This window comes from Leptonotus elevatus, chromosome 2 (assembly GCF_054856555.1).
Source record: "Leptonotus elevatus isolate MCC_2025b chromosome 2, RoL_Lele_1.0, whole genome shotgun sequence".
Lineage (NCBI taxonomy): Eukaryota > Metazoa > Chordata > Actinopteri > Syngnathiformes > Syngnathidae > Leptonotus > Leptonotus elevatus.
This window is the reverse complement of record NC_141240.1, coordinates 26,041,248-26,069,065: the sequence shown is the minus strand read 5'-3', so window position 1 is coordinate 26,069,065 and position 27,818 is coordinate 26,041,248. Positions and strand designations below refer to the sequence as shown.

Genomic DNA, 27,818 nt, shown 5'->3' with positions numbered 1-27,818 from the left:
AGCTGGAGTTGTATAATGGTGTGTAGACTGTAATGTGATCCAGCCCTAAAAACAAAGTTGTGTCTGAGTCTTACTTTAGATCCCTCACAACTCTCATGGTTAAATCAACTATACGTACAGTATGTTATGTCAAGTCATTAGTCAATGATGGGAAAAGTTTAAAGAACACATACTGATTTTCAAACCTCTAAAATCAACTCACTTTCACATATATATATATATATATATATATATATATATATATATATATATATATATATATATATATATATATATATATATATATATATATATATATATATATATGTTTTTTTTATTTTTATGCATCCATAGGTTCATCCAGTTATAGTACTGGGCCCATTAATTGATACCCCATTGACTGACATTTCTATGTCATTCTTAGACGCACCAATATGAGTGTGGTTGTACTGACACAATCAAACATCAGAGGTCACTGCTGTGCTTCAATGGCACTTTTAATAAAACAGACATTTCATCCTCACAACAGCAATGTCTGGACAGGAAGAGGGTGGGCGAGCGGGGATGTGGTGAGGGTTCCCTGCGCCTAATTTGTGATGGTGATAAAAGTGAGAGGGGATTACATAAATGTCTGTGTGTGTACTGTGTACTTTTAGGTCACTGTTGAAATGTTTACAGCACTTTCTCCTTAATCTCCACCATAAATATCATCTTTACAGATGCCACACCTAGTACCTACTGTAAAGGTGTTGTCTGTCGTGGTATAGTGAAGTCTACAGCAACACAGAAGTTATATGACCCAAACTATAAACTTCTTTTTGAGGGGAGGAAAATGAGCTGTCTACTTGAGGTACGGACTGTGGAGTTTATTTAAGTGTACAGTCACTGATCAAACACATTTGTACATGTATGAGCCGCAAAAATATATTCACTAAAAGCCACCAGCTGGATCGCCGTGGAGCATTCCATGCTACGACGAGAGGTTCCAGCCACCAGCTACCTCACGAGCTAGCGACTGCTAGCTAATGAGCTAGCAGGCTTGAGCCAACTAATAATAAAAAGTAACCGACAACTCACAATTGCCACTGATGTGAGCAAAAGCAATGTTCTTAGTGGGGAGTTTTTTTGTTTTTTTGGGCCACATTCAAATCAGGAAAACTTAAATGGTGAAAACAGTTTAATGGTATACACAAGTGAGTGTTTTCAGCAATTATCTTTAAACATGTATGTATTTAAAAACAAATATTTCTTCACAGGGTCTTTAATCCTATAGTGATGTGTTTGGAAAATGAAAAGGGTCTATACATGTGAAATCAGTTAGCACTTATGCTCTCCTCTTGTGTATTCTCACAAATGATAATAACATGTAGCAAAGAGAACCCAAACCACAACCCTTTTCGTTCCCTCACCTTCACATATTTACAGGACAAAAATATTACATTCAGTTAATTCACTATAAAGCTAATTCATCTGTCTCTTTTTTGGCAGAATTTCACATTCTCACTTCCAGTTTTAAAACAGATTCATATTCCTGTTCTGTTGCTGTGACCTGGACCCATCAAGCCAATCATTAGTGCTAAGCATCATGAAACCCCTCTCCCCTTATTCTTTTTTTTACCCCCCAACCCATCCATATTTATACCTATGTACACAAGCAGCAATCTAACATCACAAAAACCCACCCACCCAAAAGTCGCATTCACTCCCGCCCCCCAAAGCAACAACTCTCCCACCCAAAATAAAAAAGCAAACACTGCCCACATCGTACCCTGTTCTAAAAGAGCATGCCAAGTTAAACAATGAACACAGAAAATGTCTCTATACAGAAAAAAACACCCTTAAAAATGTTTTGTTTTTTTGTTCCTGCTCCCAAAATGTTGGACCCAATTTGCTTCATCTGGGACTTTCTCTGGTGCTGATGGGGGCCTGCGTCGGACCGAGGAAAGTTCTCTTGGGGCTTTTCAGAGGGCAACGTTATGCAGGGTGCGTGGGGGCTCCCGTGAGGCCGCCTGCCGTGAGGTTTGGGGGCGGGTGAAAGGAAGATTCTGGACGGACAGGCCCAGGTTTGGTTGTGTTTCTGCTGTTGAGTCAGAGATGACGGGGACTTGGGTGGCCGTTGTGGTAGAGCTTCTGCTTGATGTGCACCATGTTGCCACTGGAGTCGTCCAACTGTCGGAGCTGGGCCCTGCGACGCAACTCTCGAAGGTTGCAGAACTGCGGCAGCCACGACCAAGACGGCGTATCTGGAGAAGAGAGATGCGAGCGGATGTGATGCGCCGATAATAACAGGAACACGGCGGAAAGGAAGTAAATGATTGAGAGCTTGTCTAAGTGATATGCAATTGGTGGGAACAAACTTTCTTCCACCAGGGTAAGTGCTTAATGCGTAAGCTCTGCTGGTACGTAAAAAAAAAGAAAAAAAAAAGAAGAAGAGCATATTTGGGTACATTTACATGGCCTTTCAAAAGGTTATTGACTGCATGTAAACGTAGTCGCTGGTGAAATATGCAAATGACACTGTCCATGTTTCAACAGCAATCATTTAAAAATGAAGGCACTCCTAAGCACATCTTCCTTGCAGCTTTTCGTATGCTGGGAGGGGCCACTTGCACAAAATGACCCAGAATCACTCGCATTAAAGTTTCACTCATTTGCGCAGCATAAAAATGACTTATTGCACTCTCACAGACTTTGGACCGGAGTCGCGGAGGTCGTTTAGCCCCCAGCTCCATCATCACTCTAATAACATTTAATTCTGGGAAGTACAAGGGAGCTTTCTCACACTGGCAGGGTACACTGTCCCGGATTTATTTCTTATGATATCCTATCATAGATATGAAGGTTGAAATTATATTTCAGCTCGGCAGTCAAGAGAACTTTTTGGTCTTCTTATGAAGGATATGAACCTTGAATGAACAATTACAGACCAAAAATTAACACAGACAACTTTTTGATGCTGTGTTAAGAGATCTGCTTTATTTTTTTATATTTTTTGACACAAAGCTAAACTTATTCTATTATAGTCTGTTTCTCTATACATGCATATACAAAACTATACAATCAAAAGTGATTTTCCAATTTTTTTTAAGGCCTGTCTACATTATCCCAATTCAAACTCCATTAAACATGAAATTACAATGCAGTATTACATAGATCATTTGGTGGCATGAAAGTCATGTAGATGTAGACCAGTGGTCATCCAGGGGCCGACACTGATGAATTTTGGGGGTGTGAGGTGAGGAGTGGGGCAGACATTTTAGTTTGTCAGGTTGTGAAGGGAAGGAGGTGAGGCGAGGCCCTCGGAGACAGGAGGAGGGAAGGGCCTAGACCGCAAATGGCCCAGCTAAAGGATGAGCGGGAGGAGGACGAGGAGGAGAAGCAGCGGCCATGGCGGGGAAGTTGAGTGAGGATGGGGTGTGTGCGCGGGATGGAGGGGGGTGGGGGAAGGGTGGTGGTGGTGGTGGTGGGGGGTAGTTATTTATAGCTGTGAATGGGCCATGCTGTCCACAAGGACTGCTCTGAAGGGTATCCAAAGGAAAAGAGGGGCAAACAAAGACAGGTCTCTCATTTGAATAAAATAATGGAGATGACAGTGCACAGCTTGGAAATTGTCTTTCTTTTAATCATTTCCAGTTGCGCGGAGGAACTTTGCAATTATTGTGTTGTTTTTTCTTGTTATAAGATATTTACAGAACATCGAGCATCGTATAAGAAATGGGAAAATCTCAGCAACTCGGTGTGTGTGCGCACGGGGATGCGTGTGTCTTCCTCACTTGCCATTCCAGCTGTTCACTCGCTCTTATTCTATTTTTAGAATGGGTGGAGGAGAGAGTGGTGTGTACGTGGGGGTGGGAATGTGACGGCACCTTCATCCTGAACCTCCCTCCACCACCACCACCAACTGCACTGCACACACACACATACAAACTGAAATCCTTCCTCTTGTTGTGGGCCTCACCTCCACTCTTCATCGCTGTGGGGCTAAATGAGTATGACCCAGCATCAGCATCGCACACATGTTTTTACACACAGGGGGCATTCCCAAACTGTTCATCATACTATGGGCCTTCAACTTTCATTTGTTTTGCCATTTCCATCCGATAATGCACTGATTGTTGTGTGAGTGTCCTAACATTTTGTATTATTGCAATTAGTATCTACTACCAGTATTTTATGTATGTTGTGTATTATGTGCATTTTATTGTTTCACTTATTCGTCCTTCTACAGTATGTGGTTAAAGAAATGCAATAGAATGAATAGGATTGCTACTTTCATACAGTATATAGTTGTGCCTTTAGATACAAGTTTAAATTGTTCAGTGACTACGTCATAAATCAAAACAGTCGTATCTCAAATCATCTTCTGCATTGAAATGAAAGGAAATGCCATTAATCCATCCCAGCCTCCTCCCCAAAAACAAAATTGTTTGTGTTTTTAATGAGGACAAATAGTACTCAATGTAAGATTATGCATTACAAAAGCATAGAGTATCGTAGTAACAAAATTAAATAGAATGTAAAAGATTAAACCATTTGTGCATCATGATTTAATGCTACAATCGAATTAATTGTGCTGCTCCTAACGTACATTATATTACTGCACGTATGTCATGCAGACACAAAGAAGATTAGAATTGTTTTTCTACTACTACTGTAAGTGATTTAGTAAGATACTGTAATATTAGTAATTTTTTGTAGAGGATAAAGAACATATGCCTAAAAGTGCTGTCAAACTGTTCAAATGCATTGCTTCTGAAATACTGGCTATTTAACAATTAGCATGTCAATGGTATTTTGCATTGTTAGCATTGAGCTACACAGACTTTCCATAAGGGGAAGCTGCATTGTTTAAAAAAAAAATACTCATGTTTATTATTTTTGTTCTATGTTTAGTGTAACCGACTCGGTTAAATTAAACTGGGAATGGCATTAAACAGCTTGAAGCCTCTTTTTAATATACATTATTTGCCAAACTGACATTAATTGTGAAGTGAGTTGAACTGAGTTCAATACCACCATACAGCGCTGGTACAGGATCTCAAGTTTGCACTCGCAATTGGCCCTAAATCGAACCTCAGAACTGTAAGGCACGTGTGCATGCTGCCCCTAAAAATATTAAAATATTAAAAAGTGAAATGTATTTAACAACCAAACTTACTTGTTACCGGCACTTGCCTTTATCAGCTGTACATTGTGTGCACAGTAAATAACGTTGTTATGATGGGAACAGTTGACCCTGGAATAGAATATTCATTATTTCCTATGGGAAAGATTTGTTTTAAATCCCAAAAAGTTTAAAGTTAATCGGTGCCACCAACTTGTCTATTAACTTTAAAAAACTGAGGGACAGAAGCCCCAGCTTGCATAGAATGTTCTGTTTGTAGAACTTCCTGCCTGTTTGTGCCAAACGACTGAATATGTTCCATATTTAGATGCAAAAGCAGATGGCCGTTCAAACATAAGAACGTCGTGGATGTTTTATTATCCAGCTCACTGGCTATTGCGCAATCAGAGAGCACATTGAACTGCTTTAAGGGTAAAAAGGAAATAAGGGCACAAAACGATCATTCTTAATTGGATCCAAGCATATGGTGTGGGAAAATATAGATAATGATGATGCAGAATGTGGGACTGGGGTTACTTTCAGGCCATATAAATACATGAATGCGGGTAACACAACATTATGGTGAGCTGTTAGGGCCAGCAAGACCTTCTCTGCTTCTCTTCTCTCTATATTTACAACCTAAATTCTAATAGTTGTTCGATGAAGTTGTATTCATTTTCAGTGAGAACCGAGCCCTGCTGTGAATAGAGAAAATCCATGACTTATTGTCCCCCACCCAAAAAAGGTTGTAATTGTCCATAGATACCACAAGATGGCGAACACGCACTTTTTTCAATTCGGCAAGGCTATGGTCTGACTAAATAATGAAGCTGTCCCCGCATTTCAACATAGTTCCTTGACACCAATATACCACAAGATGGCACCAAAGTAATATATTTATATTAGACAGGGCTTTGGCTTGAACACTAATAACAATAAGGAGGATCTGTTTAAAAAAAAAAGTAGCAAATGTGCAAATGCTGAACTGTTTCTATGCAAGAATACATTGTGTTTACCAACAATTGCTCATCTTAATGTGTTCCTTTTGCTGCTCTGCTTCCAGTACAGTGAGACTGGTAGTGTTGTTATTCGATATATGAATTGCTCCTCCAAGACATGCTCGTGGCGCAGTTGTGTTTTTTATATAGTATTGATGGTTTCTAAACTTTCTAAAATTGCTATATTGTAGGGGTGGTATTAAGAACTGGATCAAAAAACAAAAAAAAAAATACTATACAGGTTCCACTGTATAGCATTTTAATAACGGAAATCATCATTGTAGCCTATCTAAGATGACTTCAAGCAAGAGACAGACACCCTACACTGGTTGCCAGCCACTTGTAAGGCACGCACATACTGTATACTGTAGAAACAGACAAAAATTCACTCTCACATTCACACCGTCAATGAAAAGGAACCGAACCAAAGATGAATGTACCATCAGCACCATCAGCGATTGATTCGGAGCATATCTGTACTTTTTGGAACTAAAGAAAGTAGGCTACAACGATTGACATTGGAGTCAAATAATTAGTCCTGTGGGGCACTGGACTGTCACTTAGAGTAAAGGGCTTCGCTCCCCTGACTTTGACTTGAGTCAGTGTGCAGCGTGGGTTCATTTCCCGCTCAGTGACGGCCTGAATGTTAGTGTGAATGATTGTCTGTCTCTATTTGTGCCCTCTGTTTGACTGGCAGCCAGGTCAGAGTGTGGTCTGCTTTTTGCCCAAAGTCAGCTGGGATAGACTCCAGGATAAGCACTACAGAGAAGATGGATGTATGTATGGATGGATGGAATGGATGGGAACTGGACTTTTGAGAGACAGAAATTTACTCTATACAATCCTCTTGTCATACATGCATTTAATGTAGTTTATACTTCATCTCATTAGATCGTGCAGGACGTCACTGATGACATAGTGGTTATAATACAGCACTGAAAAAAAGCGTCAAAAAGTGCGCAACACACAATTTGTTCCAAAGGGAGATCCAGCTCACAAAGCGCCACTTGAGCAATATTAGAACTGACAAGGTTGTTCAGATGAATGACCAATTGCTTTGACAGCAGATAATCATCAGCAAGATAAAATGTCCATTCTCTCCGCATGTGTGCGCCCTAACTGTGTTTTGGTATCTACTCGACCCTTCGAGAAAAGGAAACGTTAAGTATGACATGTCGCTCAGTGTTTGGGGGGGAGACACCCTGAACTGGTTGCCAGCCATTCCCAGGGCACAACCATCCACACTCACAATCACACCTATGGACAATTTGGAGTGTTCAATTAACCTGCCATGCATGTCTTTGGAACGTGGGAGGAAACCCACGCAAGTACGGGGAAAACATGCACACTCCAACCAGGAAGTCCAAAGCCCAGACTCGATCTCACGTCCTCTGCACTGGGAGGCGGACGTGCTAACCAGTCATTCACCGTGCCGCCATGTGCTAATCATAGTCTGAAAATACTAGAATGAAAGTCACACAAAAAAAAAAATTCCTAATGCAAGCATTTCCTGAAATTCAACATCATAGAATGACTTGTGCTCAACCTTCACTTTCCCCATGTCAAAGTATCAAACGTTAGACTGTCGGCAGTGAGACCCGAGTGGGTCCAGAACCAAAGGGCGTCTTACCGTAGTAGCGGCTCGACCTCCAGGCTCTGACGGCGCAGTGCAGGATGCCGTCCAGCCACAGCAAGAGCCAGCTGATGCAGAAGCCCAGCAGCAGGCCCAGCATCAAGTCCATCTCCTGCTTGGTCACACTGTCACTTACAAAGTAGTTCTCCGAGGAGTCCACCAGCGAATGGTCCCCGTCGTACGGAATGACATAGTGGACATGATGTCTGTAGGGAAAGACAGGAACCTGTTAGATCTACTGTGTGCTACGGTATGTACCGTAGTGTTCAAAAAGCTTAGGCCATCGCTAATGTTGTTCTAAATAAGTTTTTTAACAGTTAATAGTAGGGTACATACAGTTGCTAGCAATACGCTAGCACCAATGTAGCCCCTAGAAACAACCCCCACTCCCAAAAAAGCAAAAAAATAACCCATCCATCCATTTTCTGTACCATCTGGAGTCCTAATATATACATAATATACCCCGATGGCCATAAAGTTATCATAAATGAAGGTACCACTGACTTAGCCATCCATTTTTCTCTGTACTAGTCGCTAGCCAATCGCAGGGTACATATAGACAAACAGCCATTCCCACTCACACTTATGAACCAGTGTCCTCAATGAACCTAAAAAGAGCTGAGATTCAAACCCAGAACCTATCGACCACTAATCCGCCACTCCCCCTCTCCTGAAACTTTACATGTATGTACATTATCAACTTAATGACAAAACAAATGCAAAGCTTATACTGGCATCATATAGCGATTGAAAAATCATGACAAGGTCCCCGCGGACTGTATGTAGCAAGGGAGAGCATGCAAACAACAATTAGGCTAGGAGTCCCAAACTTTGATTCAAACATTAAACGTATGTGACTGTGAGGAAGACACACTAACCACACGACTACTGCACTCAACTTGTTTAAATGAGAAACTTTTCTTCTTATTGTGGTCCCTACACATCACTCTTGTGCTACCAGATGTGCTTTTTTTTTCTGTCACTCCAGTTTTCTTTGTTCTTCGTTGCCATGCAGTCTCTAGAGTCTTGTTCTGTTTGTTCAAATTCCTTTGAGTCTTTGATAGTTTGTTCTTCCTGATTGTTTCATTTGTGCTTCTTGCTTCACCGCTTGATCATGTCTTCAGCTCCTACAGGCTTCCCATTTTAATTGCAAATATAAAAAGTGGAAATCTAATCCTGTAGATCAGATATTTCATTCTCTTGGTGGGAAATGCCACCAACTAAAATCCATTAACAACACCAAACATCTAGTTTGGCACGCAATAGACTTCATTGTCATTCAGTTTAACACCGGTCAACAGGACACTGAGTGAATCGAATTACAATGAATCTTGGCGTACGTTGTATAGTATTGTAATATGAAGATAAATGTGAAAGTAGGAGAGAACTCCAGCCAAATACTCTTCATCTTGATTGCTACCAAATTGAATACTTCCACAAATTATTCACGGTTTAAAAAAAAACAAAAAAGTCAAAATGGTTTTGTAAGATCTTCGCTACACTAAACAAGCACTTCGCTTCCTCCACTCTGTTGTGAGACAGAATCATAATATTGAATACTGTATATTTAAATTAGAACTGTCCAAAAAATTTTTTTTAAATCAGATGAAACATTTGAAAATTTTGATTAATTATGATTAATCCCTTAATTAAAAAGGCTTTTTTTAATCAAAAGAATTTGCCCACTAAATTTGAAGAGCAGCTATTATGTGTTAATTCTTTCTACATTTAATGTTATGAGGATGCCTTCCACATTTTTTGATTCACTGCATGCAGACTCTCATCCTCAGTTAATTACTTGCATAATTAAAGATGAAAAAACAAACAAATATTCTGAACATTGTACGCATTTTTTTTTAAATCCTTTACTTTAATGCAGTTAGTATGTATGTTTATTGATCAAACAACTGTGCTACTGCAACATTTAGCTTAACCATCCGCTGTCAAGCTAAGCCATCATTTTTTGTGATTAATCAATGAGTTACCACTTTAACTTTGACAGCACTAATTTAAATGTACAAATATTTTATTACATTTCTGTAACAAACCTAACATGTTGGAAGACAGAATACTGTACTTGTTCAGCATATTTACAATGGATACACAACTCATACAAATCCCAGTTTTTTTGCAATATTTACAAAATCAAGATAAATCACTTCCAAACTTTTTCTACCATCAATATGATTTATAACCTGTACAACTAAATTAAATACAAAAAGCAATATTTTAGAGAGGGGGGTGTAAAATTTAACAAGTGAGATCATGTAGTTGTACAAGTGTGCACAATCTCATACAGTAAGTGGTCTCAGTTTATATATATATATATATATATATATATATATATATATATATATATATATATATATATATATATATATATATATATATATATATATATATATATGTATACATACATACATACACACGCACACACACACATATATATCACAAAAACCTTGCATTTGAACAGGGGTGTGTAGACTTCTTACATCCATTGTGTAAGGAATATTAGTTTTTGTAATCCATCAAAACTTCTTGATAGACAGAATATTTGTGGTATATACTGATCTTTTTATAATAAATCAATAACAAGATGTGAGATGAAGTACTGGTGTTGAATGTTGTTATAATTGGTTGATCTGACAATTATGCAATAAACCTATAACATAAAACAGAATACTGGAATTTAAAATGCTGTATGGGAAAACACATTTCTTATTCTGATATTTGGTAACACTTTAAAAAAAAAACCTCTTATGTAATACATTTGTATAGATTAATCTAATATTTTTGTAAGAGATTCAGGAAAATTGTTAAAATGCCAGAACATTTTGAACAAAAGAAGAAGAAAAAAAGACAGACATCTATGCTACACTTCATTTCAAAACAGAGTGATGGAGGTCCCTAAATGAAAGACACCGACTGTGTACTCCAGGCTGACAAGGTGAACCATGTGGGCACCGTGACACGATCACACTCTTCGGGTGGACCAGCCCACGTCTGCACAAGTCATGCACCAGACACACTTGACCGAATATTGACGGGACAATCAATCGTGTGCAAAGCCCAGTGATGTAAGTTAAAGGTATTGTACATGCATTTACTGTACAAGCATCGGTATGTGACTGTATTTTAAGGTGTAACAAATGATACAGAAATATAACTAGAACCTGTCAATCTGTATGTTTTAATGTTAAGACATTAAAAAAATAGTGCTCTCTCTGGCACGCTGCTCAACTACGGCAAGTCCACTAGGTCAATCATGTATGTTAATCATTCTGATGTTAATACGCCACATCACCTCCCCCCTTAGCATGAAGGCAATTCTTCACAGTGCTTTAACAATACTCGAGTAGAAAAACATTAACTACAAAAAACACCATAGCTGTAACTGAATATACAATAATACTCAAACTCTTTCTATTAAATGAACTATATCAGCAAAACATTCAGTCATATTAGCGCTGAGGTCGTCTCCTTTCACGCCCTGAACGTCTCACTGTTACAGTCCAGCGGCTCAGGTGGATCCAGCTCAAAAACTGGTTTTGCAGGCGCTGCGGCCTCAGGTTCTCCCAAGTCACTCTCCTGCTCAGCTGACTGAATCGTTTGCTCTTCCCCCGGGTCTGCAACATCCGTATGGTAACGAGGTCTCAGCTGGTCTCCATGTCGTCTTTACACTTGGTTAGTTGTTTCCCCTTGCACTTGGTATGACAGCATTTTGGCTTCTCACCTTGTCTTTGGAAGGATAAACTCCTTTTCCATCCAGCACATGTCCCAGATACGCAATCTGCGTTTTGCCAAAGTCACATTTGGACTTCTTCACTCTCAGGCCATTCAACTTTGTCCAGTTTCATCAGATTTTCAGCCTCATTCTTGCCTACCACCAGGAAATCATTGAGGTAAATCACCACGTCGAGACCTTTCATCAGGTTCTCCATGATCCTCTGGAAGATACTCACAGCAGATGAGATACCAAAACAAAGGTTGTACACAAACAATCCTTTATGTGTGTTAATTGTAGTGTACTTATTTGACTCTTTATCCAGGAGTACTTGCTGATAAGCGGCTGCTAGGCCAATTTTCAAGAATATTTTTCCACCAGACAGCGCCGCTAGCACTTCCTCGATGCGTGGTAGTGGGTATCTTTCAGTCTGGGTGGTTTGGTTCACTGACACCTTGTAGTCTCCACACAGACGGAGTCCACCATCCCTCTTGGTTACAGGAACCACTGGAGCAGCCCACTCGCAACTTTTTCTTTCATCGCGAATGGCAGGATATGAGCTTTGTTGAACTTTGGAACTGTATCAGGTTTCACTGAGATGGTTGCCTTGATATCCTTTAATGTTCCCAATACTTCTTTGAAAACATCATATTTTTCCAGCAGTTCTTAGACTGGATTTAATTTGTGCTGCTAGTGTGCTTACAGTGATCGATTTGATCACTTTCCAATTTAGCCAAATTTTCTTCAACCATTTTTTCCACACAGTGAAGGTCCATTTCCTCCCACTACAATGAGTGACAATTCAGCCATCTGATTTTCATAGACCACTGTAGCCACAAACTCTCCTTTAACTGGAATTGGCCCTCCAGAGTAGTCTTTCAGATCTAGGCTGATGTGGGAATGACTGCTTGTAAATAGTTTCATTAATAATAGACACGGGGGAACCAATATCTATTTCCATCAGAACCTTTTTTCCATTGACACAAGAAACGGCTTTGTGTGGCTTTTCGCCATCTCCATTTACACTGAACACAGTGAGCATGTCCACATCATCATCGTCTGTGTCTGCTTTCACGTAGCCTGTCACTTTTCCTTCCTTCCGCTCTTTGCTTTTCCTTCCCTTGTTTTCATGAGGTGGAGTAGCGGACCTGCATGCTTTTCTTATGTGTCCAACCTTGTCACATTTATGACACTTAGCATTCTTGTAGTAGCATTCAGCAGCGTTATGATTTTTACTAGGGGTGTGAATTGCCTAGTACCTGGCGATTCAATTCGTATCACGATTCATAGGACACGATTCGATTCCGATTAATCCCGATACAACTCTATAAATTGATTGCGATTTTTTTTTAACTCAAACTCAGTAAACTTGTACATGTACACTGTAAGATTTGTATGAAAATGTATTTATTTATCTGATAATTCAGACTTATAACTGAGCCGCTCCATTTGACAAACAGGTTGCAGTCTGTTTCATGTTTGAACAGCACTGAAATAAAATATTAAGGCTTAATGTTCCATTAATACAACATTCTTCTATGCTTAATGTGTGAATCCTAACCCTAAGTAAGACGTTTTGTTGAATATTTCCATAAAAACTTGATGTTTAAAAATCGATTCAGCCACATATCGAATTGATTCGAGAATTGCGCGCTGTAATATCGCAATATATTGCCGAATCGATTTTTTCTAACACCGATAGCATCCATCTTGTTTCGACTGGGAGCCAGATTTTTGTTTTTCCTTGACTTTGTGAACAGGTGCGGCAGCATCATCACCCTTCCTCAACTGCTGTGCGTGATGGGCTGTTTCCATGTTGACTGCTAGTTCAACAGCTCTCGCGAAAGTCAGGTTGTCCTCTGACAGCAACTTGCGCTGACACACCTCAGAGCTGACACCGCTAACAAAGCCATCACGTAGAGCCTCATCCAGCCTGTCCCCGAAATCACATTTCGCAGCAAGTTGACGTAGCTCAGCAGCATATTCTGCAGCTTTCTGGTTGCTTTTCTGAACACATTTTCGATACCGGAAACGTTCGGCAATCACCAACGGCTTGGGTTCATAGTAATCTTTAAGATCACACAATCTGAAAAAGTCTTGTCTCTTGGCTTGTCCGGCTGCACTAAATTACGTAAAAGTCCATAAGTTGATGCACCTACTGAACTTAACAGGACAACAAATCTTTTGTCGTCTTCAACATTGTGGGCCTGAAACAGCAATTCCATGCGCTCCACATAGGCAGGCCACGATTCCACTTCCGGCTTGAATTTGTCCGGTCTTTGTGAAAAATGTCCCATCTTAACTCACTGTGCTGCTCTTCACGAGGGCATAACGTATTTACCTCGTCGCCAATTATGTTGTGTCCCCAATAATGAGGCATTGCACACGTTTTAACGGCATTATATCTTCAACTGCAGGAACTCACATTCACATACATCAGTGAGCGATCACTTACTGCGTGGATGCCTGTGCGCATGCTCTCTCTGGCGCGCTGCTCAACTACGGCAAGTCCACTAGGTCAATCATACACGTTAATCATTCTGATGTTAATACACCACGGTACACTTGCTCAACCTAATACGATCAATAAAAGTTATTCTTTGTTGCAAGTTGATCTATACTGTGTTTCTTTCTTTGTTTTCTTTAATGATAATAAGGATAATATGTACTTATATTAAATTTGTAGACAAATTCTACCATTTATAGTTGCGGCAGAGAGTTGGTGGGCATCAATCTTTTCTTCTTCCTATATAACTATCCTGATTTTCGTATCAGCGCAAAGCTGACTGCGTGTGTTTGCGAATTTGGCAGACCGGTCTCAAGCCAATCTGAGCGTTCCAGCACAGTGAGGGTGCGTCTTTGGAGATGTGACTGGCGGAGTGACAATTTGGTGGCAGAGAGTCGTCGACATGCCCGATCAGAACAAGTCTTTACACAGGCGCCGCTAAACGTTAAAAAGACAGACAGTTTCTGAGCTCTGTGGACAAGTATTATTATTATTATAGGACTGCTGCGGAGCAAAGCAGTAGCTCGTGAAGCAAATCAGGCACATATTACTATCGTAGAAAATCTGGTTTATTACATCATCTTTCCACGGATTTTTTCCGCAAAAATGCGGCCCGTACCGTTGAACGCACCGGCACAAATGAGGTATCAAAAGATGCGGCTCGATCTGATTCGCTGCGCCATTACTTTTCTCGGAATTTCGAGTTACCATGGCGACGAAATTCCCCCTCCAAAAAAACGCCCAAAATTTTTTTAAGGAATGTAAGCTCTCCCTCCTGTGCGGGTTTAAAGAGAGTAAACGAAATGGAGGAAAAAATGCTTTTAACATTGGTGTGTATTGCGTCTGCCAGAGTGGAGCAATCAACGTCAGAATGAGGAGAGAAAAAAACATCTTTCAAAAAATCTCACTTCAACTCGTCATCGTGGCCACAATATTTGCTCACTAAACATCAAATGTAGACATTTTGTAGTCACAAGGGTCTTCTTTCAGACAAACCCACTTTTGTTTGGCAAAGGTGTCATTTAGTACCTTTTATTTCACTTCAAGCGAGGAGAAGTCACACTTTTCCGGCCATTCAACCCCATGTTATTTTCGCCGCCTTTTTCTCCAAATTTTTTTAAAGTCACAAGTTTTCAACCTGCTCGAATTCGGTCATTTTTCATCCGATATAAAACATTTGAACATGCTCACGTTCCCCAAACCCTTGCCGTTCTAACGAGCCATTTTTGGAATCTGCATCTTGAATCGTTAAGTCGTGAGAGCCTTTTGTTCGAGGTGTGCGCTTTCTCATACAACTCAGTTGAAGCACAATGTGTGTGCGTAATGTGTCCAACAAGTTAAAGTCAAATGTGTGTGCGTGAATGTGCATGTTTCTTAAAGCGACACTAGCAAACTTTTAGTTGATGTTGATTATGGCTTAACTTCCACACTTCTTGACCGATTCCAATCGTTCCAATTTTAAACTGTTCAGCTCATTTCCAATTAAATTTTATTTATTTATTTTCAAAAATAAAAGCACTTTTTTTAAATATATATAATGGAATGGACTGCTATTTAAATCGTGCTTTTTTAGCTATACTGCCAGGTCTCTCACTTCTGCATAGCAACTGCCTCAGCCATTCAGGGCTGCCTGTTATCTTTCTCAACTCACCCCCTTTTTTTTCCCGTGTACTCAAGGCTTGTTCTATGTATGACTACTACTATTGCAAATACTATTACTACTACTACTACTACTAATAATAATAATAATATTACCTTGGACAAATGATTAGGTACGCCCAGGATTCTCTCCCGCACTGCCCACCCGCGGCGGCGGCCATCTTGGCCAATTGATTAGGTACGCCCAGGATTCTTGCCACTCTGCCCACCCAGGGCGGCGGCCATCTTGGCCAATTGATTAGGTACGCCTAGGATTAGGGGTCAATCTCCAAGTGCCCACTTTCATGGCGCAGATGTGGTCTCCACCATGTCGAGACTCTAGTGCACGACTACTGCACCACAATTAAAGAGGAAGTCAACCCCCAATTTATGGGCGGGGACAATGATAGTTTCTATGCAGCCCCACTAGTCTATATGGTATTCTGGTTAATATTGTGTTAGTGGAATATTAGTGGAATATGAGTTAAGCAGCAAAATCCATTTCAGAGGGCAGCCATTTTACTACTTGCTGTCGACTGAAGATGACATCAATGTTGCTCAGGTCTCAGGTAACAACCAACCACAGCACAGCTTCAGAAAACAAGTGAGCTATGATTGGTTGTTGCCTGAACAACATTGATGTCATCTTCAGTCGACAGCAAGTGGCAAAATGGCCGCCCCTAGAGATGGCTAAAAACGGCTGGATTTTGCTGCTTAACTCATATTCCAAAAATGTAATATTAATCAGAATGTCATGTTTAGACTAGTGAGGTCACATATAACATATTATTTACAAGAATTTTAAGCTTGACTTTTACTTTAAAGAGAATGAGAGGAACCACTTTGATTGACTATAATTAAAGAGAGCTCTGACTATCCTCACAGCGGTGCAGGCTTCCCTCTATCAGATCCACTGGCCTGCGCGCATCTGCAAAACCAACACCGAGTCTAATTTGCCTTTGCGCAGATCTATGCCACATGCGGCGCTGCATTTACATTGTTCATAAAAATAAGAACCCTGAATGTTGATTTTGAATCTTACTAACTAAAAGAGGTTAACTTATTTTATGATGACAGTTACAATTGTTAGAATGTTGCTTACAACATTGCCTGTACAGAGAAAAATGTTTTTATGATGGCAACAGTTTAATTGATTATTTTGAATGAGATTTTGTTTGACATTAGAGAATATACTGTAGGGCCTACAGGTGTCAAACTCCGGTCCTGGAGGGCCGTGGTCCTGGAGGGCCGTAGTCCTGCAGGTTTTTTATGTTTCCGTTCTCCAACACAGCTGATATTTAATCAGCTCATCAGCAAGCTCTGCATAAGCCTGATAACAATCCTGCTGATTGGAATCAGCTTGTGTTGGAAGAGGGAAACTTCCAAAACCTGCAGGACAGTGGTCCTCGAGGACCGGATTTGACACCTATGCTGTAGGCTATTTACTAGAATGGCACAGAGGAGAAAATCCTTTACCAAAATAGAGAAACACTATCTAATCAATTGTATTAGTGATTGTTGCTGGCAGAATACAATATCATATTGTGATAACTCTGGGGTTTTGATCCAAAATAAATTTGCAATTGAATGTGTTTACAAGATCACGATCAGTGTTTATATAAACCAGTATGAGAAGATAAATAGTTAAAATGTGCAAAAGGACAAAAAGGTACCCATAGGCAAGTATCCATAAAGCATAAAACATTTAACACTTAACATGGTAGGTAGATTTACCAAACACTGCTAAAACAGCAAGATTAAGGCAACTAACACAGCACTTCCTCATATTGCTCTTATTTTGAAAACACACCGCTTCAGGTGCACTACTTAAGGGACTAACGCTAATTTTATGACAGAAACAGTAAGGATGAAGAGGCTTTCCCATCATGCTTTGTTGCTGTTACAAGTAACACTTGTGACTGTGTTAAGCTTCCTTAATGTGCTATTTTGTACAAACAGCGTGTAACATATTAAATATGGTTAAGTATTGTTAAAGATATATCTGTACTGTATACAATACACTGTATTTTTGTCTTGCCCGGTGGAACCTGGAATGTAAACATCGGATATTGTAGCCTGGTTGCGCAGGAATTCGCCAGAACGTCCAGGTGGTTCACTATAAAAACTTTACTCCAGACCTATCTCCAGCTCTTCTCTGGGAAACCGGGAAAGCAGTAATTAGAGGTAAAATTATATCATATTCATCTTATAAAAAGAAACAGGATCAAAAATTAGAAAAAGACTTGGAAGATAAAATTAAACAACTGACGGATGAGTACGCAATAAACCCAAATAACCAAATATGGACTGACTTACAAAATACAAAAATACAGTTAGACGATATGTTAACTAAAAAGACAGAGTTTATAATACAACAATTGAGATACAACAACTTTGAATATAATAACAAATCAGGTAAATTTCTTGCAAACCAACTTCAACGTAATCGGGAACAATCGCTTATAACGGCTATTAAAGGTACAACTGGTGAATGTACACAATCACCAGAAGAAATTAATCAAATTTTTTATAATTATTATCACAATTTATACTCAGAAACTAATAAACCTAACCCAGAGCATATTGAGGCATTCCTCAGTAGCTTAAGTATACCTCAGGTAACTACTGAATATAAAGATATGTTAGATGCACCACTTACTATAAACGAGTTGTACAGTGCTCTAGATAGTATGCCAAATGGCAAAGCACCCGGCCCTGATGGTTATCCGGCTATATTTCTAAAGCACTTCTGGTCAATGCTTGCTCCACTATTCTTAAGAGTAGTAACAGAAATTAAAACTAATGGTCACATACGCCCACACATGAATACAGCAGCAATTAAACTTTTATTAAAGCCAGAAAAAGACCCCACCCTTCCATCAAGTTACCGTCCGATTTCACTAATTAACACTGATATTAAAATTATCACTAAGGCTTTTACATCTAGATTAGAAACAGTAATCCCGACAATCATTCATAGCGACCAAACAGGCTTTATTAAAGAGCGTCACTCTACTAATAATATTAGAAGGCTCTTTAACCTTATTAGTATGTCACAGCGGCATGATAAAAAGGCAGTTATTATATCATTGGATGCAGAAAAAGCTTTTGATAAAGTTAACTGGTCCTTCCTCTTTGCTGTTTTAAATAAATTTGGCTTTGGGAAGTCATTTATTCACTGGGTGTCAGTATTATATGATTCTCCTAAAGCTACTGTTACTACTAATGGGATTATATCTAAGAGTTTTACTCTACAGAGAGGCACAAGACAGGGATGCCCACTGTCGCCTTTATTATTTGCAATATTTATTGAACCGCTTGCATTAGCCATACGCCAGGAAAGAATGATTCAAGGAATTCACTCTGGGGTAACAGAACATAAAATTAATCTATATGCCGATGATATTTTACTTTATTTAGAAAAGCCTGCTATTTCATTAGGGGAAGTATTTAACTTAATAACTAAATTCTCACAGTTATCAGACTATTCTATTAACTGGACAAAATCAACACTTCTACCTATTACAGAAAATTCATGGAACCCTGCAAGCCAGGACCCATACTACTCATTTCCTATAGGTAATTTAAAATACTTAGGCATAAAAATCTCACCTAAATTAACTGATTTAGTTCATTTAAATTTCACTCCACTTCTGGATAGCATTTATAGTGACTTGGAGCGCTGGAATAATCTTCCTATTTCTCTAATAGGACGAATAGCCACTATTAAAATGAAAGTTTTACCCAAAATAAACTATTTTTTCTCAATGATTCCATTTAAACCTACGGCTAACTGGTTCCAGTTGTTGGACTCAGCCGTTACAAAATTTTACTGGAAAAAAAAAAAAGCAAAGATTAGTCTATCTACTCTTCAGAAAAATAAATCCAAAGGAGGTCTAGAGGCACCAAATTTTATGCACTATTATATAGCCAACCAGCTACAATATATTATTTTATGGGCACAACCCAATAGAGATACTAACTGTTGGCTGGAACTAGAACAGAAGGATTGTAATAACCTCAGACTCCTAGATTTACTCTTTATTACAACATCGATTAAGCGCCATAACTGCTTTAAAAATCCAATGATTTCCGCCACCCTGACTGCCTGGTGGAAGGCACTAGAAATGACAAAAGCCAAAGTGGAGCCCAGCGGGCTTTCTCCCCTATGGCATAACCCCGACTTTCAAATTAACAACCAATCGTTTTATTTGAATGTGTGGGAGCAGAAAGGAATTACACATCTCCACCATCTCTTCTCAGATAATATGTTTATATCATATACATCCTTGCTCCAAAAATATAAAATAAAAAACGGAAACTTTTTACATTATTTGCAAGTTAAAAGTATGATAAAGAAACAAATTCCAACACTCCAGGGTACGCTCCAACCGCCTGTTTTAGCTAAAGATATTACCAAGCTTTCTCCAACAACAACAAAAAAACTCTCAAAAATATATAAGTTACTTTCATATACTGATAAAACGTCTTTACCCATCTCAAAATGGGAAACAGACTTGTCTATAGCTCCGGAATCTGTCTTTTGGATTCAAGTTTGTGAAAATGTTTTTAAAATGACAAAACACACAAATTTACAACTTATCCAATATAAAATTATTCACAGAACATACATTACTCAATATATGATGAAGAAAATGGGACTCTCAGACTCCGACATTTGTCTCCAGTGTTTACAAAACACTACAGACACTTATTTTCATGCTTTATGGTTATGTACTCCGGTTATGTGTTTCTGGACTAAAGTCTTAGAAAAACTTTCCGCTGTCTTGGACTGTAGGATACCGTTCTCTCCAAACTTGTGTTTGCTAGGTGACTTAACAACAATTGACTTACCACATAAACAATTTCAATCTATACTTGTAGCCCTTACTATCGCAAAAAAAACAATTCTTGTTAACTGGAAAAATAAACAAACTTTGAATATCGACCAATGGTCTAACCTCCTCATAAATCATATTTTAATGGAAAAAATATCTGCCTCAAATAAAAACCAAATGTCAAAATTTAAAGAAACATGGTCTACGTATATAGAATTTTTTAACCTAAACTTGGATTTTAATTCTGCCTGTTAGCGAGAGCCACAGCAGCGTTATAACTGGCATTGATGTTTCTGTATTAGGCAATTTGTAACTAATGGTTGTGTTTCCATAGTCAGGAACCCGGCTGCTGCCAGCGGGATCGAGCGGATTCACCTCCGATGGGCACCAGGGGTTGATATTCGGATTCACGGCATGCCAGTGGGTTAATTCTGTGGGTGCTGTCCCCCCTGGCGGGGAGTGGGCGGGTCTGCCCCTCTGTTGGCTGCTGGGTGGCGGCTGCGTCTTGGCCGTTCCCTGGGTCTCTTGGGGGGTGCTGCGTTGCGGGGCTTTCCCTGGTGTCGGGGGCGGCGCCGTTCCGGCGCGGTCCGTCGCTCTGGGCCCGGCGACGCGGTTCGGGGCCTGTGGGCCGCCGGGGTGCCCGGTGGTTCCCTCTCCCCTCCCCCTTCCTCCCCCTTGCTGCCTCTCCCTCCTCGCCTCTCCCCGCCCGTCCTCCGCCTCCCTGTCCCCTCTCCCTCGTCGCCCTTCCTCCTCCTCTCCCCCTCTCCTTGCGTCCCTGCCGCTGCCCCCTGCCCTTCTTGTCGTCCCCTTCCCTCCTCCCTTCCCCTTCCCCGGTACGCCTTCCTTCCCCTCCCCTGGGCCGGGGGCTCCATCCATGGCCCGGGTCTCGGTGCTATGGGGGCCGGCGGGGGTAGCTGGGGTTTGGTGTCGTGCCCGCCCCGCTCCGGTGGGCGTCCTGACACCTCGGGCGGGACCCAGTATCCGGGGGGCGAGCCCTATCGCCCCGCCGGACGGGTCCCATATGCCCGCCGGGGTCCTGGTGGGGTGGGTGGGGGCTTGGTGGGCCGGTGCGCCTCCTGCCCCCGCCCGGTTGGGGGGGGCCCCGCTGGTCACACCTCTTAACTCACTACACTAGGTTTGCACAATACACTTTTATAGACATATAGGGCACATAACACACTTTGGGGGGTGGGGTAGGGTGGAAACACCGTCTTCACCCTACAACTCCCCTCCAATTTTAATACACCACACAACTTGTGGGTGGGGGGGGGGGCTTGTGGGGGTGCCATCGGTTGGGGGCCGCAGTATAGAGCAGTGCTGCGGTCCCCTGTCCGTGTCGCCACCCCCCCCCCCCCCCCGCCCTATCTATTTTTTTTTAATGCACCACATACACTCAGCAACATGCTTGGGTGGCGGGTGGATCGGAGCGTGGGAATATCATTTCCATCGGCTCCGGTTCACCTGCTCCTAATTTTAATGCACCACACACACACACTTGTATATACACTGGGTGGGGTCACATTCACGGTTTAGGGGTAGAGTTCGCCAGTCCGCGAGCTGGCGGACTCAGTAACAGGGGTTAATTTTCACAAAGAACGCTGGGGTGACGACCGGGGCCTTCCCCCGCTGGGCCTGGGGTTCGGGGGTGTCGGCCGCCCTCCGGTGCCCCCATCTCCCCCTTCTGCCCCCGGTGTTCCGTCCTTCCACACGGCGGGGGGTGGGGTGGGCGCGGCTGCCCTCTCCGCTCCGCTGTCCGGCCCCTCTTCGGCGCCGGTGCCTGGGTGCGGGTGGTCCCCGGGGGCTGGGGGTCGGGGGTTGGGGGGCTGCCGGTTGGTCGGGGTGGGGTCGGGAGGGGGGGGCGGCTTTGTTGGGGGGGGGGCGGTGGTGGGGGTTGCGGGGTGGGGGGGTGCTGGGGGTGGGGGGTGTCTGGGGGATTGGGGGCATGGGGGCGGCTGGGGCTGGGTTGGGGTGGGTGGCGGGGGGTGGGTGGGGGGCGGGGGGTGGTGGGGGGGCGGGGGTTGGGGGCCGGTGGGGTGCCTGGTGGGCCTGCAGTGCCCCGTCCTGCTGCGTTGGGCCGGGGGCGCGGGCCGTGTTGGGGCGGGGGGCGCTCCTGCTCCTGGGTTTGCTCTCCGGCCGGTGGCCCTGGTGGGGCCCGGGGGTCGTCCTTTGGCGCTGCCGCGGCCTGGGGGGCCCTGAGGTGTTGCGCTTGCTCTGTTCCGGCGGGGGTCGACGGCTCCCCTCTTTGGTGGAGATTTTCATGCATGCCAGATCCACCACACCAGCATCTACCGAAACTCAGACACAATCTGTTTCCTCCTCAGGTTATTGAATCGGTGGAGGCTGGTGTCTCGGATCTCACGCGGCTTCGTCTGTCCTTCCTTCCTTTTCTCGGTCTCTCCGTTGGTCTCTTGAGGCCTCCCTGACTTTATGTTTTTTGGATTTGTTGGGGTCTGGATGTTTCTTGGGCTGGGGAGGAGTTCTGGTGGGGGGTGTCTGGTCGGTGCTGGATTTCACCTTCCTTGGTTTTCTTCGGTCCCCTCGGGTCTCCTGGTGTTCGATTTAGGTGAACGGTATAAGATTTTTTTTTCTAATAGGTTTTCTGGTGAGCTAACAAACACACGCACGCACGCACGCACACACACATACTCACCCACACACACAAAAAAAAAAAAAAAAAGTATGTATGTATGTATGTATATATGTATATATGTATGTATATATGTGTATATATATATATATATATATATTTAAAAAAAAAAAAAAAAAAAAAAAAAAAAAAAAAAAGAGCAATGATGATGACATTTCCGAATGAACAATACTGAGCTCTTTAAAAAAAAAAAAAAAAAAAAAAAAAAAAAAAAAAAAAAAAAAAAAAAAAAAAAACTTTACTGAGTTACTCTGTGATTCCTTCCACAAATTTTCTGACGGGGGTTGTAATATTTTGGCAACTTTTTTGGGCTGCAAAATGTAGAAGTATTAGGAACACCTCTTGTTATCATGCAGTACTGTTCTACACAGGCTGCAACCTTAATCACATTGTTGGATTAATGTTTTAAATTAATAGGTTCAGCCATGTCACGTCACGTCACTGTTCTGTCGTCCTTGCACTAACTCCTTGTTCATTTTAGGACTTTGTATCATTTCATTATCTTGTTCAGTGACTGCTGTCTGCCTTTTACTTAATGCCACTCATACAAAATTAAAAACTAAAGGTGTTAGAGCCTTTCAGTCTGTTCCCGCCAAATTGTGGAATGCACTTACATTTTGAGTTTAAAATAATTGGAAATTTATAAAAGTAATAGAAAAACACATTTATTTTGGCAGGCATTCCATTGAGACTGTTTTTATGTTTTGATGTATTTATATATTGATGTAAACACTTAAAAAAAATCATATTTGCAAAAACAGTCATTACAATTTGGCTGTAGCACTTAATAAATATTATGATCTATGAGGAAAAAACAACCATGTCTGGCCTCCTCTGGTCTCTTGTGCCATCAATTTGATATACAAAAACCACCACGTCCGAGGAAAAATAACCAATCCAGACCTTCAGATTAAAGCACAGTCACCCTTAAATTAAAATTTTAGGGGCGCACTTTAAATTGAACTGCAAAGCAGAAATTCACATTTCACTGTATTATTTATAATATGCAGCAACTCATTTCATGCCTTTTTTTCGCCATGGCCGTTAATCACAAAACGATTTGGACTCATTATCAGGATTTACCACACACTATGTTTGTTAGGGAGAAAGTAAGCACTGGTAGTCCTCCTTGCCATTGTTGAGCGATTACAAGAGTTATGTGAAACCTATAGATTTGCATGAAATAACTCCAAGAACCACCTCTTTTCAAACATTAGCCAATCAACACCCCAGAAATTCCATTTCTGATTTGATGATTTGAATTTATTTTCCCCCCTTCAATACTATGACAAATCAGAGGACAAAGATAATATTAAAAACTCTGACATGACCCTTTAAACACAACCCCTAATACAAGTTCAACAATGCAACATAAAAAAAATCCCCTTTGGGATTAATATGTAACAACTAAACTATCACTGAACATACATAACATGAATGAAAGGTAATGCCTCCAAACAAAATTAACCCGAAAATGTCAGCAAAATCCTGCAAAGAGTATTGAGCAGTCCTGTTACATGTCAGTTAGGTTGCCTAGTTTCGATTACTGACATTTTTTGAGAAGTAATCTAAGACTGTCAACAACATGAGGCTTTACATTGTATGCCCTGTCATAATGTCACCCTCTTGAAAACCCTTATTAAATAGGACACTTGCATACAGAGAGCTAATTTCTGCTCTAATGTTTAAACTTCCGGTCGCTCTCTTATTGTGAAGTTCCACCACAGGAAGTAGTCGTGTAAAAAAGTGACACGAATACCGGTGAATAAGAACACGCTTATTCAGGATGAGGCTTTTGGACGGGCAACGTTGACAATGTTTAGAGCGTGCGACTCCTTTATAGGCTCCTTGTCTTAAGTAGATATTATGTGAAATAATTCTGCTCATTTGCTGCTGTGTGTCTAGTTTACATTCTGCAATAATTCAGTTGTGTTATTCACTTTGGTTTCAACTTCGCAACTTCGGACTGTTGCTCACTGTTTGATGTTGCAAACCCGAACTTATACCAAATGACTAACAAAAACGATGCTTTAGTAATTAATTAAGCTCTTTGCTGTTTGCTTTAACAGTGGCAAACCATCTCACCTGTAACTTTTTTTTTTTTTGTATTGCTAATTTAAAAGTTGCACAAGCGCAAGTGGATGAAAAATCTTGAATTTAGGGGCGTGCAATTATTTAGGGGCAGCCTGGATCCCTGCAATTGGAGACAGAAGGTATGACTTACAAGGTGTCAATTATTTGTCACACACTAACAGGTACAACCCCACAGCCTCACGCTGACCTGTTACCTTGTTACCCCTGAAAAATCGCAATGAATGAAAAACACTAAATTGTACTTGATTGAAGTTTTATTTTGTGTGATGACGCACAGTGTTCCCACAAGTGTGCGACATGAGATTGACACTTCGGAAGTCACGCCTTCTGTCTCTGAATCTGATTGGTTAAATGTCCTCGGGTTCGGTGGTTTTTTTTAATTATCAAATTGGAGAGGGGGCCAAAGTATAATTTTTTTCCACAGATTACATTTATCATTTACTCGAGTATTAAATCACTGTTTTCACTAACATGACAAAAGGTGTTTTTAAAATGATAAACTCACCTATTAACTGTAAAATTTTATAATTAAGCATTTTATGTATGCATGACTATTCAATAACTATGTGAAGCACTTTGTGAGTCCTCTTTGAGAAAAAAAATGCTCAATCAAATTGACTTACCTAAAGGGGGGTACAAATATTACCAACAGCTCTGTGATGCAATGCTGTTGAATCCCCATTGTAAACGTTTTAAATTAACAGCAAATTAAGACCGATTTTTTTTTCAATACTGCACTTAAGTTGAATCTAATTAGTGTACTTAATGTTGTGGCAAGTACTATAATGTATATGAAGCCTGCTGTTTTAATATCAAATTCACCCTGAATGGATGCAACAGTCCAGAAAAGAGGACAATGTTTGCCCTGCAGTATCTGACACCCTTCCAGTTAATAGAAATGCATTCTAGTGCACATTAATGAATACATGGATGAGTTGACTGCTGCTGCTGCTGCTGCTGCTGCTGCTGCTGCTGTCCCCCCACAACACCCAACATTACTCTCTCTTAGCACATCTTCAACCTCATCCATCCTTTTATCGTATCCAGCTTTATTTTTTTAGGCCCGTATAAGGCGTATAGAGTGCATGTGCAGGCTCACACTCCATCACCTATTTATGGCGCCTCCGACACACACCTTGGCAAGGCTGCATGCAGCAAAGGCGTACAGTCGACGCATGCAAAACACGCCTCGACCACCAGTGTTTCTGTGTTGGAATAAACGGAGACAACAGACAGCTTTGCGGAGCTCAATCGCAACACCCCCACTCCCCCCCCCCACTCCCCCCTTTCCCCCGCCCCCGGGCCTCCTCATAAGAAATCGATGGGTAAAGCATGAAAAAGAGCATCGTACGCACACGACGGCGTTTATTACCTCCCACAGTTGCAGTGACAGACGCGGTCCTCCCCTCGTAGATGTGGCAGGATGTAGTTGTGAAAGCGATCCAGTAGTGCGTTCATGTCCATTAAACAGGCGATCGCCTGAAAACGCACATGCCAGTCAGCTGGGACATGACGAGCAAAAAAAAAAAAAAAAGGAACTAAATTCTCTCACAAAAATATACAAGAAAAAAACAAGCTTCACAAGGAGAGGTTAAAAACAGAGAGAAGAACCCTCCAGATTCTAAGATGAGCAGGAGGAGGATGGGGGAGAAGAAGGTGGAGGAGGGGGGCATGGCTGAAAATGGATTATTTATTTATGAAGGAAGGTGATTATAAAGGCAAGCAAACTTAAATTGAGCGACTGCAAGGTTGCATTTGATTTAGTAAAACGCACACCACCATGCATGGGGGGCATGTGTAGGGTGTGTGTCGATCACAGTCTTACCATTACAACTGAAGCACCCAGAATCATAAAAATCATGGTGGTTGTGATCATATGCATCCAAACTTCCAAACTGGCCCACCACTGGTCCTCTCTCTCTCTCTACACCTGCTGGGCTCTGCAGGGCTCTTCCTCCTCATGGAGCCGCCGCACAGCCCCTGGCTCCCGGTGTACCCGGTGAAGGCTACCCGGGGAACCCCTCCCTCCCTTCCCTTCCTTCTCCGGTGTCCTCCTTCGTTCCACGGGAAGCAGCAGTGGGCCCTCGCCGTCCAACGACACCCCCTCCCCGGTGTCTCGGATGCGGCTGTCTCCTAATTACGAATGCAAAGGGGTCTAATCCTTTTTCAATCCATCTTGGAAATCAAATGGACAAAAATGAAAGTGTATCCTCGCTAAAAGGGATGCCTCGCTATCCGTTGTCCCTCGGCCCAGGATATTCCGCCTCAGTACCGGCAAATTCTGTCCTCCATGGGGCCAGAACGGTGACTTTCCCCGGCTGGATGTGTCAAAGATGTGCACCGACGACTCCTCCCTCGGTCGACATGAGGGTGTCCAAAGACTGTGAGCTGGTTAGACCCAAGCTGCGCCCCGAGTCCTGGTCCGAATCAAGCTGTATCGACGCCCCTAGCCACACGCACATGACGAGACTATCCCATCCTGGACACCCCAGCAGCAGCAGCAGCAGCAGCAGCTCAGACCAAGACCAGCACCAACTCCCACGACGGTGCGCGCGCGCCACTGCATGGTGGGCGGCGTGAATGGGGGAGGAGGGGAGGGTTAACGCTTCTCTTCACACACACACACAGGACACTTTTTTAGGTTGGCTACACAATCT

General features: G+C 41.8%; 1 protein-coding gene across 2 annotated transcripts; it reads right to left on the bottom strand.

Moving 5' to 3' along the window:
- Positions 1–451: 451 nt before the first annotated feature.
- Positions 452–27,818, bottom strand: tmem240a (transmembrane protein 240a). 2 transcript variants are annotated; one of them, XM_086067014.1, is made up of 4 exons: positions 26,987–27,818; positions 26,534–26,663; positions 7,712–7,920; positions 452–2,222 (listed from the first exon to the last, which is right to left on the bottom strand). In XM_086067014.1, the coding sequence occupies exons 2-4, from the start codon at positions 26,623–26,625 to the stop codon at positions 2,068–2,070; spliced, it is 456 nt and encodes a 151-aa protein (XP_085923140.1). In that variant the 5' UTR covers positions 26,626–26,663; positions 26,987–27,818; the 3' UTR covers positions 452–2,067. The 2 variants fall into 2 exon arrangements, with proteins under 2 accessions (XP_085923140.1, XP_085923139.1); XM_086067013.1 differs by having other exon boundaries at positions 26,534–26,640; positions 26,987–27,812.

Excerpts from the sequence above, each read along its gene's own strand:
- tmem240a (XM_086067013.1), bottom strand. The coding sequence starts at position 27,043 with ATGCATATGATCACAACCACCATGATTTTTATGATTCTGGGTGCTTCA. Across the intron at positions 26,641-26,986 it reads TGGGTGCTTCAGTTGTAATG|GCGATCGCCTGTTTAATGGA; the intron begins GTAAGACTGTGA and ends GTGCGTTTTCAG. Across the intron at positions 7,921-26,533 it reads TGTCACTGCAACTGTGGGAG|ACATCATGTCCACTATGTCA; the intron begins GTAATAAACGCC and ends CTTTCCCTACAG.